The sequence below is a fragment of the Megalobrama amblycephala genome, linkage group LG4, assembly GCF_018812025.1.
Source record: "Megalobrama amblycephala isolate DHTTF-2021 linkage group LG4, ASM1881202v1, whole genome shotgun sequence".
In the NCBI taxonomy this organism is placed as follows: domain Eukaryota; kingdom Metazoa; phylum Chordata; class Actinopteri; order Cypriniformes; family Xenocyprididae; genus Megalobrama; species Megalobrama amblycephala.
The window spans coordinates 26,745,971-26,759,563 of record NC_063047.1 but is presented as its reverse complement, the minus strand read 5'-3'; the positions used below and the strand labels follow the sequence as shown (position 1 = coordinate 26,759,563).

Genomic DNA, 13,593 nt, shown 5'->3' with positions numbered 1-13,593 from the left:
ATCATACACTACGGTAGTAAAAAGCACATTTTTCTTGTGCGCCTTTATTCCCGTTGAACCCTACAATATGGTGCAATGTTTTTCTACTATATCACAATTTGTATGATTTTAAACACTATTTCAAACTGTTTTAAAATGTCTTATGCTATATGAAACTAGTACAAGACCTGTCTCATGACTAACATCATATCATATGCTATTACACAAACTGAAAATTCATATTTTTCCCATTAGGCTTTTAAATGGAAGCCATACAGACACTGATGTATGACAAAGCATCAGTCTTTAATTTGGTTTGATCACAACCCTTTTACATGATGTATAATTAGTAACCACTATAAAATGTGAGATTTCAAGTCATTCATCACATGCCAAATGTAATTTAAGGGACCCTGCTGCTTTTATTAAAAAATGCTCAGAAACTGGGAATGTGGAAAATGTACGGTTCATCAAACACAATATCAAAACCGCAATTCCTAAAATGTACATTCAAAATAAAAATAAAAAATGAAAAAAGCAAAACAATGTCTAAGAGACCAAATTATTGTGCATGCAGTCATTGTAATATTACATAAGATGAACCTTAGACATGGCCTGTAAAACTTGATCAATGCTGTTTCCTGGAATTGAAGTTCTAGCAACCCTTATGGAATGAAAACCATATTTAATTAGTGATACAGTACCTACTTCACTTATGTTCCTATATTTTTTTTAAAGCACTTAATATGCATTATCACAACAGGTTTCAACAATTTAAAACCTTGCTGCTTTTCCACAGTCAAGCTGCTTTTCCACGGAGTCAATCATTCTTTATTTTCTCGATTTCTAATTCAAACAGAAGAGGGTCACACTCATAATAGAAGGGTCATACACAAAATAAAACTTCCTTCAGTTATCCAGAGCAAACTTTTTTTTTTTGCCAGATGCAGCCCTCCACAGAAAATGGTTAATTTTAGTCATTCAATAGTAAATTCAAGCCACAGAGAAGCCAAATGTTCCTCATGTGACTTTATTGTAAGGAAAAGTCAAAGATCGCAGATACTCATACTCCCTATCAACTCATACAGCCCGCTCTCATATCAGACAGTGCTCATCTAGACACTCACAATATAACTCTTTAAAGTACAAAAGAAAAACAACAAAAGAGGTTACCCAATGTGGGAATCAATCAATAGCACAAGCCTTGTATCATAGCATGTCGTGTAAATACACAAATACATGATGACTGACGACTGGTCCACAATGTATGAGAAAATGAAGGGCGATATGAGAGTTTGTGAATGGGACAAAAGCTCACAACATCTTGATGATTGAGAAATGGACGCATTAAGAGTGGCACCAAGGTCTTGTGAAGTCAAGCGGCCAAAAAGAAAAAAACAAAAGTGTCCAATTTTTCAATTTCAGAGTCTGTTGTAGAAAAGGGGAAAATGGCAAGTGGAGGATCCATATGAAGCGACGTTCCGGGCTCATTTCTTCTCCTCCTCACCAGTCTTCTCCTCTTTCTTCTCTTCCTTCACCTCCTCTTTCTTGTCCTCTGAGCTCTTTGTCTTGTCATCGTTCACAGACAGCTCCTCCAACTTCTCTGCCACTTTGTTAGGGCTGTTCAAGCTACCTGTGAAACGAAAATAAAACAGTTGAGTTGAAGGCTTTTCAAAGAGTACACAGACCTAACACAAATTTAACAAAGAAAGAAATGTCTGAGAAGATACGGTCACCTGCCAAGTGAATGGCAAGGCAGTTTGTGACATTCTTCATATTACTGTAGCAGACATAAAAAGTTTAAGGCTGGATGTGTCAGCCTTAAACAGAGTGAGTCTGCATTACTCCTGGTAGAAAATCTCATCATCTTACCATCTAGAGACTTTCTGACCTCTTCTTTGCATTCATCAAATTTCATCTTGAACTTCTGTGCATCTGCAAGAAAAAGGAAACATCAAAAAAGGGCACAAAAAAGCAGAAGTCTTTTACGCTAATTACTAAAGTACAAAAATACTTAAAAATATATACATTTTAAAATGTACTGTATTCATTATTCTATTCAGAACAATTATCATTTAAAGTCTGTATTAATTGTATATTTATCTATTTCCTAAATAGATTTCCTTATGTTATTATGAATGATTCATCCATGCATGCATGCATTTAATTAAAAAACAACAACAACAACAACAACAACAACAACAACAAAAAACTTTGTAATCTTCTATTGAAAGGACATTTCTCTCTGGTGATGTATGCTAGACTTCTCCAATCATTCAGCCATGTCAGCTTAAACCCCACCCCATTATTACAACCAACTACAAGCGTGCATTCAGATTTGCCTCCATTCAATCAACAATAGATAGAATCCCCATCCAATATAATTTTTTTCCTTTTAGATAATCTGTTTCACTCGGATGCAAGTCACAATCACAGAAGAAAAGATCTGTTGCTAGTCGTTTCATTGCGAATTTGCAACAATAAAAACTTACTTTTCTGTATTTTGCAGAGTTTCAATTAGTTTTAATTCAACAAGGTCCTTGAGATTTGTTCTGGAGATCATGTACTCAATTTATACTCACTCTCTGCATTGAGGAATCGAATAGCCAGCAGCTCTGCTTTGGGTTTTTCATCTGCAAAGTCAGCATGTGTATTCCACACCCAGGCCCTGTCACTGCCTGCATTGGGCTTCAGCTCCATCAACGGCATAACTAGAGCACAGGATTTAAATACATTAGCAATTCGAAAATAATTAACAAGTGGTGAACAGAAAACAGTTACACTCACTGTTGTGGTTGGCACAGATTTTGAGGGTGCGATCTCTCCTCATGAGAAGGCGGATGGTACCCTTCTCTTTGTGTCGCAGGAGTTTGACATCACCCGTCCCACGCTCCTTCCACTCAGGAGGGTCGTTCTCACTGGCAAAACGATACAGTTTTGCCCTCCTACAAAAATCATGTTAAAAAAGTTTTATTATATTAAAGAACAAAACCCATGATCAAATAACATATTACCATACTTTAGCAGGACTCGACAATAAGGACTATGTCAAAGTTGATGGAATGATCAATGCATCATCACAAAAATATCATTTGTGCATTTTTAAGTTGTGAAGTGATTTTAAGCCATTCTATTGAGATTCCATTCAATCGGTCATACCATGTGATTTCAGCACGTTTTTTGTTAAATACCAACTCACATTGTGCGAGTAAATCGCATGTGATGTAAATCCAAATCTCACGATTTATGTGCTGACACTATATGGTCCGATTGTCGAGCTGCGACTTGACTGCTCACACTATACTTATGAAATATGTGCAATAACCAGATATTGGTGATAAAGATGATTCAGCATTTCTGATTAATGTATTAAATTATTATTATTTTTATTATTAGGGTGCTTGTATTATTAAATTGATATTACAATTAATTTGCCCTGTATCAACAATAATTTCATAGTGCATCACCACATAACTGACACGCTGTGAGGATAATAAAAGATTAGACAGATTAGCTTATATACCGTTATCAGCATATGATACTGAAGTAGATTTATCTCTCGTTGTCTCCGAGAATATGCGCCATTATTGCAGTGTCAGATGCCGAAAGCTTGGTTAAAACTCTGCACATTGCTTATGCTCGCCTTCATGGTTTAAAACGGTAAAATTTCCAATATTGCGACGTGACATTTTTTCTTTATCACCAATTGCAAAATGATAGACAATTTTATTATCACTGGAAATGTAACCGTTAAGTAAATGTTAAATAAATGAGTAAAGCAAATTAATGATCAAGTAAATTAATAAAAGAGCACCAGCGTACATGGACACAGATGGCTTGAAGACGTGGGTAATATTGCAACACAAATTGGAGGTCAATAACGGTTTACTAAATTCCAGCAAGCTACAGGAATTCTAGATCTCCCTCTTTTCGTTTTCTTTCTTGCTGCATTAAAGATGAAATGCTCCACAACAACTACATAAGTTTATCCACTAACCATTTAGGAACGTCCAGTTGCATTCTAAAAGTTGAACAATGTAAGGCTGAACACTGTTACTGGCAATCGTTATTTTGGCTGTGCAAGATTCTCCAGCTTTGTTTTTGTTGAGCAACCTAAGCACAAGATGTTAAAGCTCCGCCCTCTTCTGGAAAGCAGGCCAGGAGCAGTAGCTCATTTGTATTTAAAGGGACACACACAAAAATTGTGTTTTTGATTACACCCAAATGGGGCCAAATTTGATGAGCTATAATAAATGACCTGTGGGGTATTTTGAACTGAAACTTCAGACACATTCTGGGGACACCAGAGACACATTATATCTTGTGAAAAGGGGCATAATAGGTTTTCTTTAAACTGACAAATACACAAGACATATTTAAATAAACACATTAACCCTCTGGAGTCTGAGGCTGATTTGGGGCTTGGAGGAGTTTTGACATGCCCTGACATTTGTGCTTTTTTCAGATGTTCATAAACATATAAATGACAAAAAGTGTCATTACACTGTATTCAGCACAAACTAGGCTACAATAATATGTGAGGAACATGTATGTACATGTTTGTATTTTTGAAGGAATAATGTTTATGCTTGGTTATTGAAAAAACAAAAAAACTTAAGTCACTGAAATAAGGCCAAAAAAAGTATATTAAATCTGTGTTCACAAGACTTTTGGGTATTGGAGGTTGTAGACTAGAGTTTTTGCTTCAGAATTATGTAAAAATGATGCTGCCTACTCCTTCATATAAAACAATATATTGATTTAGTTTTTGTAAGACACATTTTGTCAAGAAACACAGTATGCGTGGAGGCGTGAATCTGCATGAATAATGGGCCATTTACACCTGAGAAGACAAAAGAATCACATAATAATGACCTGAAATGACTTGCATATTAATGAGGCCTTTCAGTCAGGTAGGCTGTGAAAAAAATCCTCTGTAATAATGTCTCAGCTCATCATAAGCAGCAATACTGTGAAATATTATTACAATTTAAAATAATGGTATTCTATTATATTCTATAAAAAAAAATGTATTTCTGTGATGCAAAGTGTCTGAACAATTGTGTTACCTCTATGGCATTTCATAAAGGCTTTTAGCTTAAAAGCATGCACATTTGGAGAAATATTGATGGATTCTTATATATTTATGTCAATTTTCTATACTGAGAAGTAATATTTATTGTCATCACTATGAGTGCTGGATACTGTTTTTTCAATTCATACTTGCAGCCGGGGGGCGCTCTCTGTACACCTTTAGTCCACAAATTATTCTAAAGAAGAAGAGGACATTTCAGGAATGGTATTTTCAATTCATACTTGCAGCCGGAGGGCGCTCTCTGTACACCTTTAGGCCACAAATTCATATAAAGAAGAAAAGGAACTAGGAACTAACGGCATGTCTTCTAGAGATCGCTAACCATTGCTTTAACATCAAAATAAACACTTTTCAAGACAATAAATACACGATTGAGATGATGAATGCATGTATTGCCTCTGAATTTGCGTCTGAATAACGCTGGCTTCGTGGGCGTGGCCGTATTAGCGGATAATGAGCTGAATCACGGATTTCTGACATGGCTCTCTTTTCATACAGATTACATAAACACAGAATGTTTGTTTTCGATTTGACTTGCACGATTTAAAACCTGACATTTCAACGTTTCTTTAGACGTAAGTGTCTTTTTTTGTCATTAGTATTCATAAGTTACAGTTCATTTTCTGAGAACTATCAGATTGGACTTCGTTCAGAGGGAGAGGAGAGATCACGCATCATGTTAGTTTTCTTTATTTTACGAAAAGCACAACATTGTGTTTTTACTCTGAGTGTACACAAATAAAAGAAGACATTCTATAGTTTCAATTGATATATTACTTATGTCTCTATGACAAGAAATGACGGAGTATTTTAAGTCTGTTTTGCTGCAATGTGAAAAAAATCCTGCAAAACATGCCGGCGCGTTTTCAGACCTCAGGGAGTTAAGTTAAGTGAATGTAAACAGTTGGCAGAAAATTGGTTGTGTGTGTACATTAGATCTGTGCACGAGGTCTTAGTGACAACAGCCTAATATATCTGCTGCCGTTTGTCAATATTAAAAAAAAAAGAGAGAAAATCACTTCAATGAATGAACTTCAGTAGCTCTAATACAAATCATTGTATTATTTATTTTATTTATACAATAAAGTCTATGTAGCATTTTATTTTTTACATTTATTCAAATTCTTACTTGAAATAATGAAGATGAAACATTTAAAGCACTGTTTATTTTATATGTATTTCATATTTGTCCTATTATTCGTAGTGTTTCTTTCTGCTTATTTATAATAAAGTTAAAATAATAAAAAAGATTTATCTTCATCCACCTCTACTTTGGCCTAATGGCCTGTCACTTTTTTCTTTTATATTTTGTTTCCCTGTAAGGCTAAATTTTTAAAATAGGCAAATTAGTTTTGCTGTACTGCTAAGTAAAAAAAAAAAAAAAAAAAAAAAAAAAAAAAAACATGAAAAAGAATCATGATAAAATCGTGAATCGTGAGCTTCTTGAAAAAAAAAAAAAGTGATGTTACTCCTTTCTCACTCACTAATAATTAATTGAACTTGTTCTTAACCTCGTTCTAATGTTGATGAATTTGGAGTATTTTTAATGAGCGACCATGTACCCAAGGTAATTTACATAAAAACACACCCAAATCAAGTCCATGTAAGGGCATTCTGCACACCCTTTTCTTTCGTCACTCTCAGCAAACCTGACTCTCTAAAGATGCGTTCTCTCACCTGAGACCATACGCAGCAAAATCTTCAAGCATTGACAAGAGTGCCACCCTCAAACCAAGTTCAAACGCAATAAACACCTTTTATACAGACATTGCAGACCTCTGGTTAGCCAGCTGTTCATACGTGTATCTGCATCTTTATGCGGGTATCTCGCAGCTTGAGCTATAATGCACCTTTTCTTACTCTTTTAATAATGTATACGATTAAAAACGTCATCTTAAGTTTATAAGGCCACCAAAAGTGTATGATTTGAGTGGTTTCAGTTGCCCCTACATTTTTTTTTTTAGAAATTTAGAATAGACTTAAGAACGAAAGTTATTGATGAATCATCGTTGTGAAAACGTTCATACGCAGATTTCACGCATGCTTAGTGTATGAGACCAATTGTTTTGCTTGTGCTTCGGCTCTGAGTGACTCTGCGGGTGAATGCCACTTCACATTAGGTATTGCTTTAGAGAGCTGTATATGGAAATGTATTTGTTCAATAAAACTCCTTACCTGTTAAGTAATAAAAATCGGCATCTCCTTGTCAGCTTTACAACATTCTCACAATCTGCGAAAAGCCAAGCCAATGTTGATTCTCATTTCATTACGAGCGGTCATGTGCTCTTCTCTGTTATATGTTTTTAACCTCCCCAGAGGTTCAAGATTGATTGTGTTTTCCATGTCACCCTTTCTCACTCGTTGTGACAACTAACCTACGCCACTCTTTCACCATACAAAGTAGTCGGAGAAACTTGTCTATATACGGATATAAAGCCTTGTTTACACTGCACACGTCTGCGGCGCATTACGGCTCCAGCAAGGGTTTGTTCCGTCCTCTACGCGGTGTCAACTCACAACAGAAGCATTTCAGAAGCGAAGCGGCTGGATTCGCGAGACCACGAGATTTGCCTGTCTGACGTTTTTTCAAAATTTTGGCAAAATGGTTATATTTTGTCCGGTGTAATTGCGTTTATTGCTATGCCATACTTTATTTTGCTGTAGCCTACAGACAAAGTTAATACACTTAAAAGTCCTGTTATGGAAAACAAGAACAAAGAAATTTCGAGTTTTTCAACTCTGAATCTCTTGTTGTCAGTTTTTGGCATCCTAGTGATGTGAAATATGAGTGGGAGTTTACACAGGGTGATTATTTTGACTTTATTTTGTACTTGAGCTGTGAGTCTTGGACGCGGCGGCCGTCAAAATTAGGCGAGGTGCCTATCTTTAGCGAAGCGGCACGGCGAGCCACTTCTGGGACGCTTCTAAAATGCACCGTGACAGGTCTAAAATATAAACCCTTAATATAAAGTCTTACTATAGTGAATCAGGGTAAGAAAAAAAAAATGTTCCATGTTTTAGAAGGATAGATGTTGTATTTGCTCCTGTTTTAAATTGTTCATTTTGAACAACAACAACAAAAATACATAATGTACCTTTAAATATGAACTGGCTTAGTATTCGGTAGTGACTTACATCTTGAAAAGCTCCTCCTCATCCTCTTCTAGAGTCTTAACATCCTGCTCAGGTAGGGAGACGATGGGCTCAAAATGAGGGTCATGGTTGGAGTCCTCTACATTTTCCGTGGATGCTTCATGATCATCTTGTGCCTCCTGGAGGGGGAAATAATAACAGCAGCTTTTGTAAAACAAAAAACAAATATGCTAATGACTTACTGCAGTTGAAAAATGATCAATTAGGTCATTTTGATAGACCCCATTTTCTTTAGAATAACATGGCATTTGTTCTGCTGAGCTTCATGATGTCCTGATCCCGGTTGTGGGGATCCTGCTTCCACATTACATCAGATCAGTGGAGTGAAAAGCTGTGGGATTTGGAGGGATCATTCTCTGGAGTTTGGCCTATTGTCTCCAAATTTGCTGCTGCAACCAAACTTACACCCACTGGTGCTGAGCCGTGAACCTAAACTCACATGCTGTGATGCTAGGGAATTCATGCTCTTACGATCCACTAATCACTAGTCTAACATCCATGAAGGCCTTGTAGCTTGAATTATTCAAAAGCTTTCCGACCAACTCTAGCAGCAGATCTTCTACACATGTAAAGCTTTGAACTGGTTCAACTCCTCCCAGTTAAGTTTCTTCAGTCAGCATTTTAATAATACTAAGCAGTTTATTTTGCAAAACAATTTAATTCACTCAAGATCACATCTCAGGAGATGTTTATGTCTAAAGGGTTGAGTTATACTAGTTTCTCAGAAGTGGACATTCAGTTAGCACCCAGGCTAGCAGAAGCTAATAAGCGGCCTAAAAGCGTTTAAGTGTTTGAATCTCCGTCTCAAGCCACTGTTTTGACACCACTGAGCAAATACCGTTAAAACACGCAAATGAACCCGGAAGGGTGCTAATAAACCGGCTTTGAACTTCACATGTGCGGCAGGTTAGCGATGCTAGCACACACAAGCTAGCAGTGTCTTAGCATGACAGCTTTCGATTTTAAATTATAAGCAGTATTTATTTGGAACATGCCGTGGATAGTTTTATTACTTAAATAAACATAACAGACAATAAAATAGTTGTTTTTAAGTAAGTGACGAACACAAATACACACATAATTATTATTTTTAAGAACGTTGCAGCTGCTATTGACAGTGTAGCGTGATTTAAAATAAACAAATAACTCTGACAACGTACAATTACACGATATTACGAATAGAAAGTAGAAATGTGCGGTTTTAACGACTAATATTCAAGCGCGCGACGTAGGACGAGGAAAAAACACCTGCTTTTCACTCTCTGTTAAATAAGACCTTTATAAAACATTTATCGCACAAAACGCCCGAAATAACAGTCTTTCGCAGTCCGAAAGGGACAGATGATGAAGATGATGTCACTCTTACCTTTGGGTCCGACATGGTTTTTGCAGATGTTTGAAGATTAGGCAGAGTTTCTGATGGGTTTGATCAGTGCGAGCTCGTGAGATTTCACTCCGATACTTTCGCGCGCGCCTAACCGGAGAAGAGAGACGGTGACGTCAGCGCACCCCCAGCAACCGTGCGACGTCAGCGCGCGCTTGGGCTACGCACAAATTCTAAGCTCCAGTTGATGAGAATAGATGCTGCTGCTGCTGCTGTTTGTTTCTTTATCAGTTTATCAAGTACATACGCCTTGATTTTCTTGGCTTTGGCGTTTTTGAGAAGCCTTTCTTGTAAGTCTGGAAAAGAAGATAACAGGTGATTACATTCAACATCTGACACACTCTGTAAAGTTTGATGGTCCTGGGATTTTCCTACATCTCATTGACCCTCTGTTGAAAAACTGCAAATGCATTTTTAGAGCCCTGCAATGCAGCAGGATTGACCTTTATTAAAGCCTTGTAAGCTAGAAGACTGAAACTTCAGCATGTTCATCTCAGAGCTCCTGTCAGATTCATTATGTGACATCTAGTTGGGATAAATGATCTATTACTGAACTGACTCTATTGTGTGAATACACAGAAGGATGTTGACATCCAAGGCCCACTGTAAGATTTGTTTCACTTATAGAAGAGCCTTGAAACGTGTGTTGCCTATGTTATTTTTAAATCAGTACACACATTAGGAAGGAATTAAAATGGTCAAATACTAACTTTTAATTTAGCATGATAATTAATTAAGCATGACCCTGTTGTGTAACTTTAGCAAATTGTGAGATTAAAAATGTACATTTTTCTGGCCAATACAGTTGCTGCACAGTTTTGTTTTGTGTAGTTCTTTACCCTTATTTAGTGAAAACAACTATTATTTAATTGCTTTAAAAAGTGTTGCAATTCTGTTACAGTTACAGCTATTAATTTAACATTCATTAGAACAAGGATTCGCAATGTTTAACATAATTTCTTAGGGGTCAAGCAAATGTGTGGGCTCCATTAAAGGTGCGATATGTAAGAATTTTGCAGTAACATATCCAAAAACCACTAGGCCATATCCCATATGTTTGCAACTATTTGTAAATCGTTAGAAAATTGCAATTTTAACCAAAGCTCTGGGACGTGTGAGGAGTTGCCTGTCAATTGCGTCATACCCGCGTTATCCTCGGTTTCCGGTTTTATTTTGTAGAAACCATGGAAACACCAAAGACGCTTTCATATACAAGTTTTAAAGGTGCTAAAGAGGATCTTTTTGTCGACTGAGAAACCAAAGACTGTTACTGAGTTTTTGAAATGAGCGCATGCGTAAGAAAAACCCCCCTCCTTCGAAGGAACGCCTCCCAAAACTAGTAAACACTCGTATTGGAACACGAGTGTTTACCACCGGCATTCGCTGTGTCGTGTTAGTGGATTCATTATGTCGGACTCACCGCAGGTAACTCATAATCTGCAGTTGTACTCCTGTCTCCTGACAAAAACATTGCATGCGGCGCCTGTGGAGTGTGGAAAGTTACTGGAGCGCGCAGCCGCGCTCGTCTCTCACAAGGAACGTCATGGCAGTGATTGACAAGCCAGAGGGCCAATCGTTTACGTGATGATCGCATAAACGATTGGCTGATGTTTTTAAGGCCCTACCTCGTGCACAGATGATGTATATTAATATTATTACTTTCAGTGCACCTAATAAATAGTCTTTTATCAGTTAGTAAAGACAGTTTCAAGTAATATTGCAAAAATGTATAAAACAAAACATCCTCTTTAGCACCTTTAATAGACAAGGGAACAACTGTTTTGATATATTTATAGACAGAAAACTAATTATTGTTATATAGCTCAACATGTTTAGTCTTGTTGTTTAAATCTAATTTTCTTGATTTTTGTGAGTACCATGCTTTACCATGTCTCAGAGAAAAACACTATTTTGTGAAGTAGCTAACATAGCATAATGAGATGCAGCTTTATTTTTAGTAACAGTAATACAGCATTTTCTTCATCATACATTATGTTTTAAAATTATTTGCATGCCATTTATCAACACAAGCCATCCAGTATTTAATAACATGATATTCTGTAATCGATCTATCTTACTGCAGTGTTCAACAAGTGTCTCACAGCAGCCGCCGACGAATGCACAGAGTAACGTTATAACATCCTTTTCAACACACTCAAATGTATCTAATATGATAAACAGCGCTGCGTTACCTCATACTCATGACCGGAAAAGCGGAAGCGGCGCCGGCGACTGTGGCATAATAAAGATTCCGCGCTCAAACTTGGCATCATCAAGCTACACCTTTGTTTTGAATGGGCCTCTAGCGGACAGAAAATATTACATATTGCACCTTTAAGTATCCAAATTGAACCTTTCTGCATGATAGAAGCACATTTTAAGTTTGTATTGTAGCCTTTGTATTCTAGTATTCTTTTAATTATTTAATGGTAGTCAACAAATAACTTTTTTATAATGATTTTATTTTTAAATATTAACCCCCAGTTTCACAGACAAGGCTTAAGTATATAGTCCTAGAGTCAAAACGCATGTTTGAGCTGTTTTAACATCTTAAAATATGTTAGAGCCATTGTTTTGTCTCAAGATGCACACCAGTAATGTTTTTGTTTTTTTCTCAGGCATGTTTATAAAAGCTACTTAAAAGTCCTGGTTGAACTAAGGCCTAATCCTGGCTTAATCTAAGCTCTGTCTGTGAAACCAGACCTAAAAGTATGTTTAAGGGTACATGTATATGACTAATCATTTATTTATTTAGGCTATTTATTTATTTTGCACAATTCCTACAGTATTAATGAACTAATTAATTAAAGCCACTAATTAATGAAGTTTAAAATAACCAGAATCAATTTTGGGAGCTTGCATGGTATCTCCTTTAACTCAAGGTTTGTGTTACTTGAGATGGCTGACATTTTACTACTGTATATGATGCCCAATAAAACAAAAATGAACAAATGCATTCTGCATCTTCTGGAAAAGCTGTGGCACATAAAGACAACAATCTCAAGAAATGAAGCCTGATGCCAATGTGATTATTTCCCCCAAGGTTGTGTGCAAAAGTAATGCCTGGAACCACAGAGAAGAGCTAAACAGTGAGAAGAGAGCTGCAGAAGAATCTTTGCATTAACTGAGCTACTTTTGGTAAAGCAGAATATACACACAGAGCAGCTTAACAGATCAGCAAGAGAAACAAGTCCTAACTCATCTTACACTGTTTTAATGAATGTTTGTATCATTCCCTGTGCTTAAGGAAATGAAGTCAGTGCTCAAACAGCTCGTAATAATCTTGATTCAAATTTTGCACAAAACAATGAAACTAAAACTTTGTGCAACATAACCAAGCCAATTTGCAAACTTTCATAATGGTCAACATACTACAACATTCTACATACTATAAACTATAAACAATTATGGAGTTTTTAAATAATTTTGTGCCTTGTGAGCTCAGGTTAGAATAGATTTTATTATTTGTTATCATTCTTAATGCATGTTCAGCATAACAAAAAATAAATAAAAATATTTAGAAGTCATGTTAGGAATATATGCAAATCTTTTTGTATTCCATTAATAAAAAATAGCTGCCTTACCATTTAATGACAAAAATAAGTCTAAATCTGTTATCTCTGTACTAATATAATCTATTTCCTAATATCTCAACAACAAAACTGTACTGTAACAGTATCACAATAATAGGACCATTGATAACTATACCATCATTTTCATGTTAAAGGTTACTAAAACTCACCATGCTGTTGCATCTTGCAGCTCAAATACTCTGGTTTCATGCTGGTGAATCACATTGCCTAATGCCAATCTTATAAAAAGGGCCATTTTGAGGTGGATACTATTATAAGGCAGTCTAAGATTTTACTGTTGTTCAGATCAGCAGCAGTCAAGCAGTTTGTTCTGCATGCCAAAGCCCAAAAAGCTACAGTTTGTGTCCACAACTCTCTGAGGAGGCAGTGGGGGCTGCGGTTGAGCCTTC

General features: G+C 36.4%; 1 protein-coding gene and 1 non-coding gene across 2 annotated transcripts; both read right to left on the bottom strand.

The window, feature by feature from the left end:
- Positions 1 to 266: 266 nt before the first annotated feature.
- ranbp1 (RAN binding protein 1) lies at positions 267 to 9,754 on the bottom strand. Its single transcript, XM_048188659.1, has 6 exons — positions 9,594 to 9,754; positions 8,210 to 8,346; positions 2,767 to 2,924; positions 2,562 to 2,690; positions 1,852 to 1,914; positions 267 to 1,612 (listed from the first exon to the last, which is right to left on the bottom strand). The coding sequence occupies exons 1-6, from the start codon at positions 9,606 to 9,608 to the stop codon at positions 1,467 to 1,469; spliced, it is 648 nt and encodes a 215-aa protein (XP_048044616.1). The 5' UTR covers positions 9,609 to 9,754; the 3' UTR covers positions 267 to 1,466.
- LOC125268042 lies at positions 1,694 to 1,819 on the bottom strand. Its single transcript, XR_007184806.1, has one exon. It is a non-coding gene; the product is annotated as a small nucleolar RNA SNORA77 (small nucleolar RNA).
- Positions 9,755 to 13,593: the final 3,839 nt, after the last annotated feature.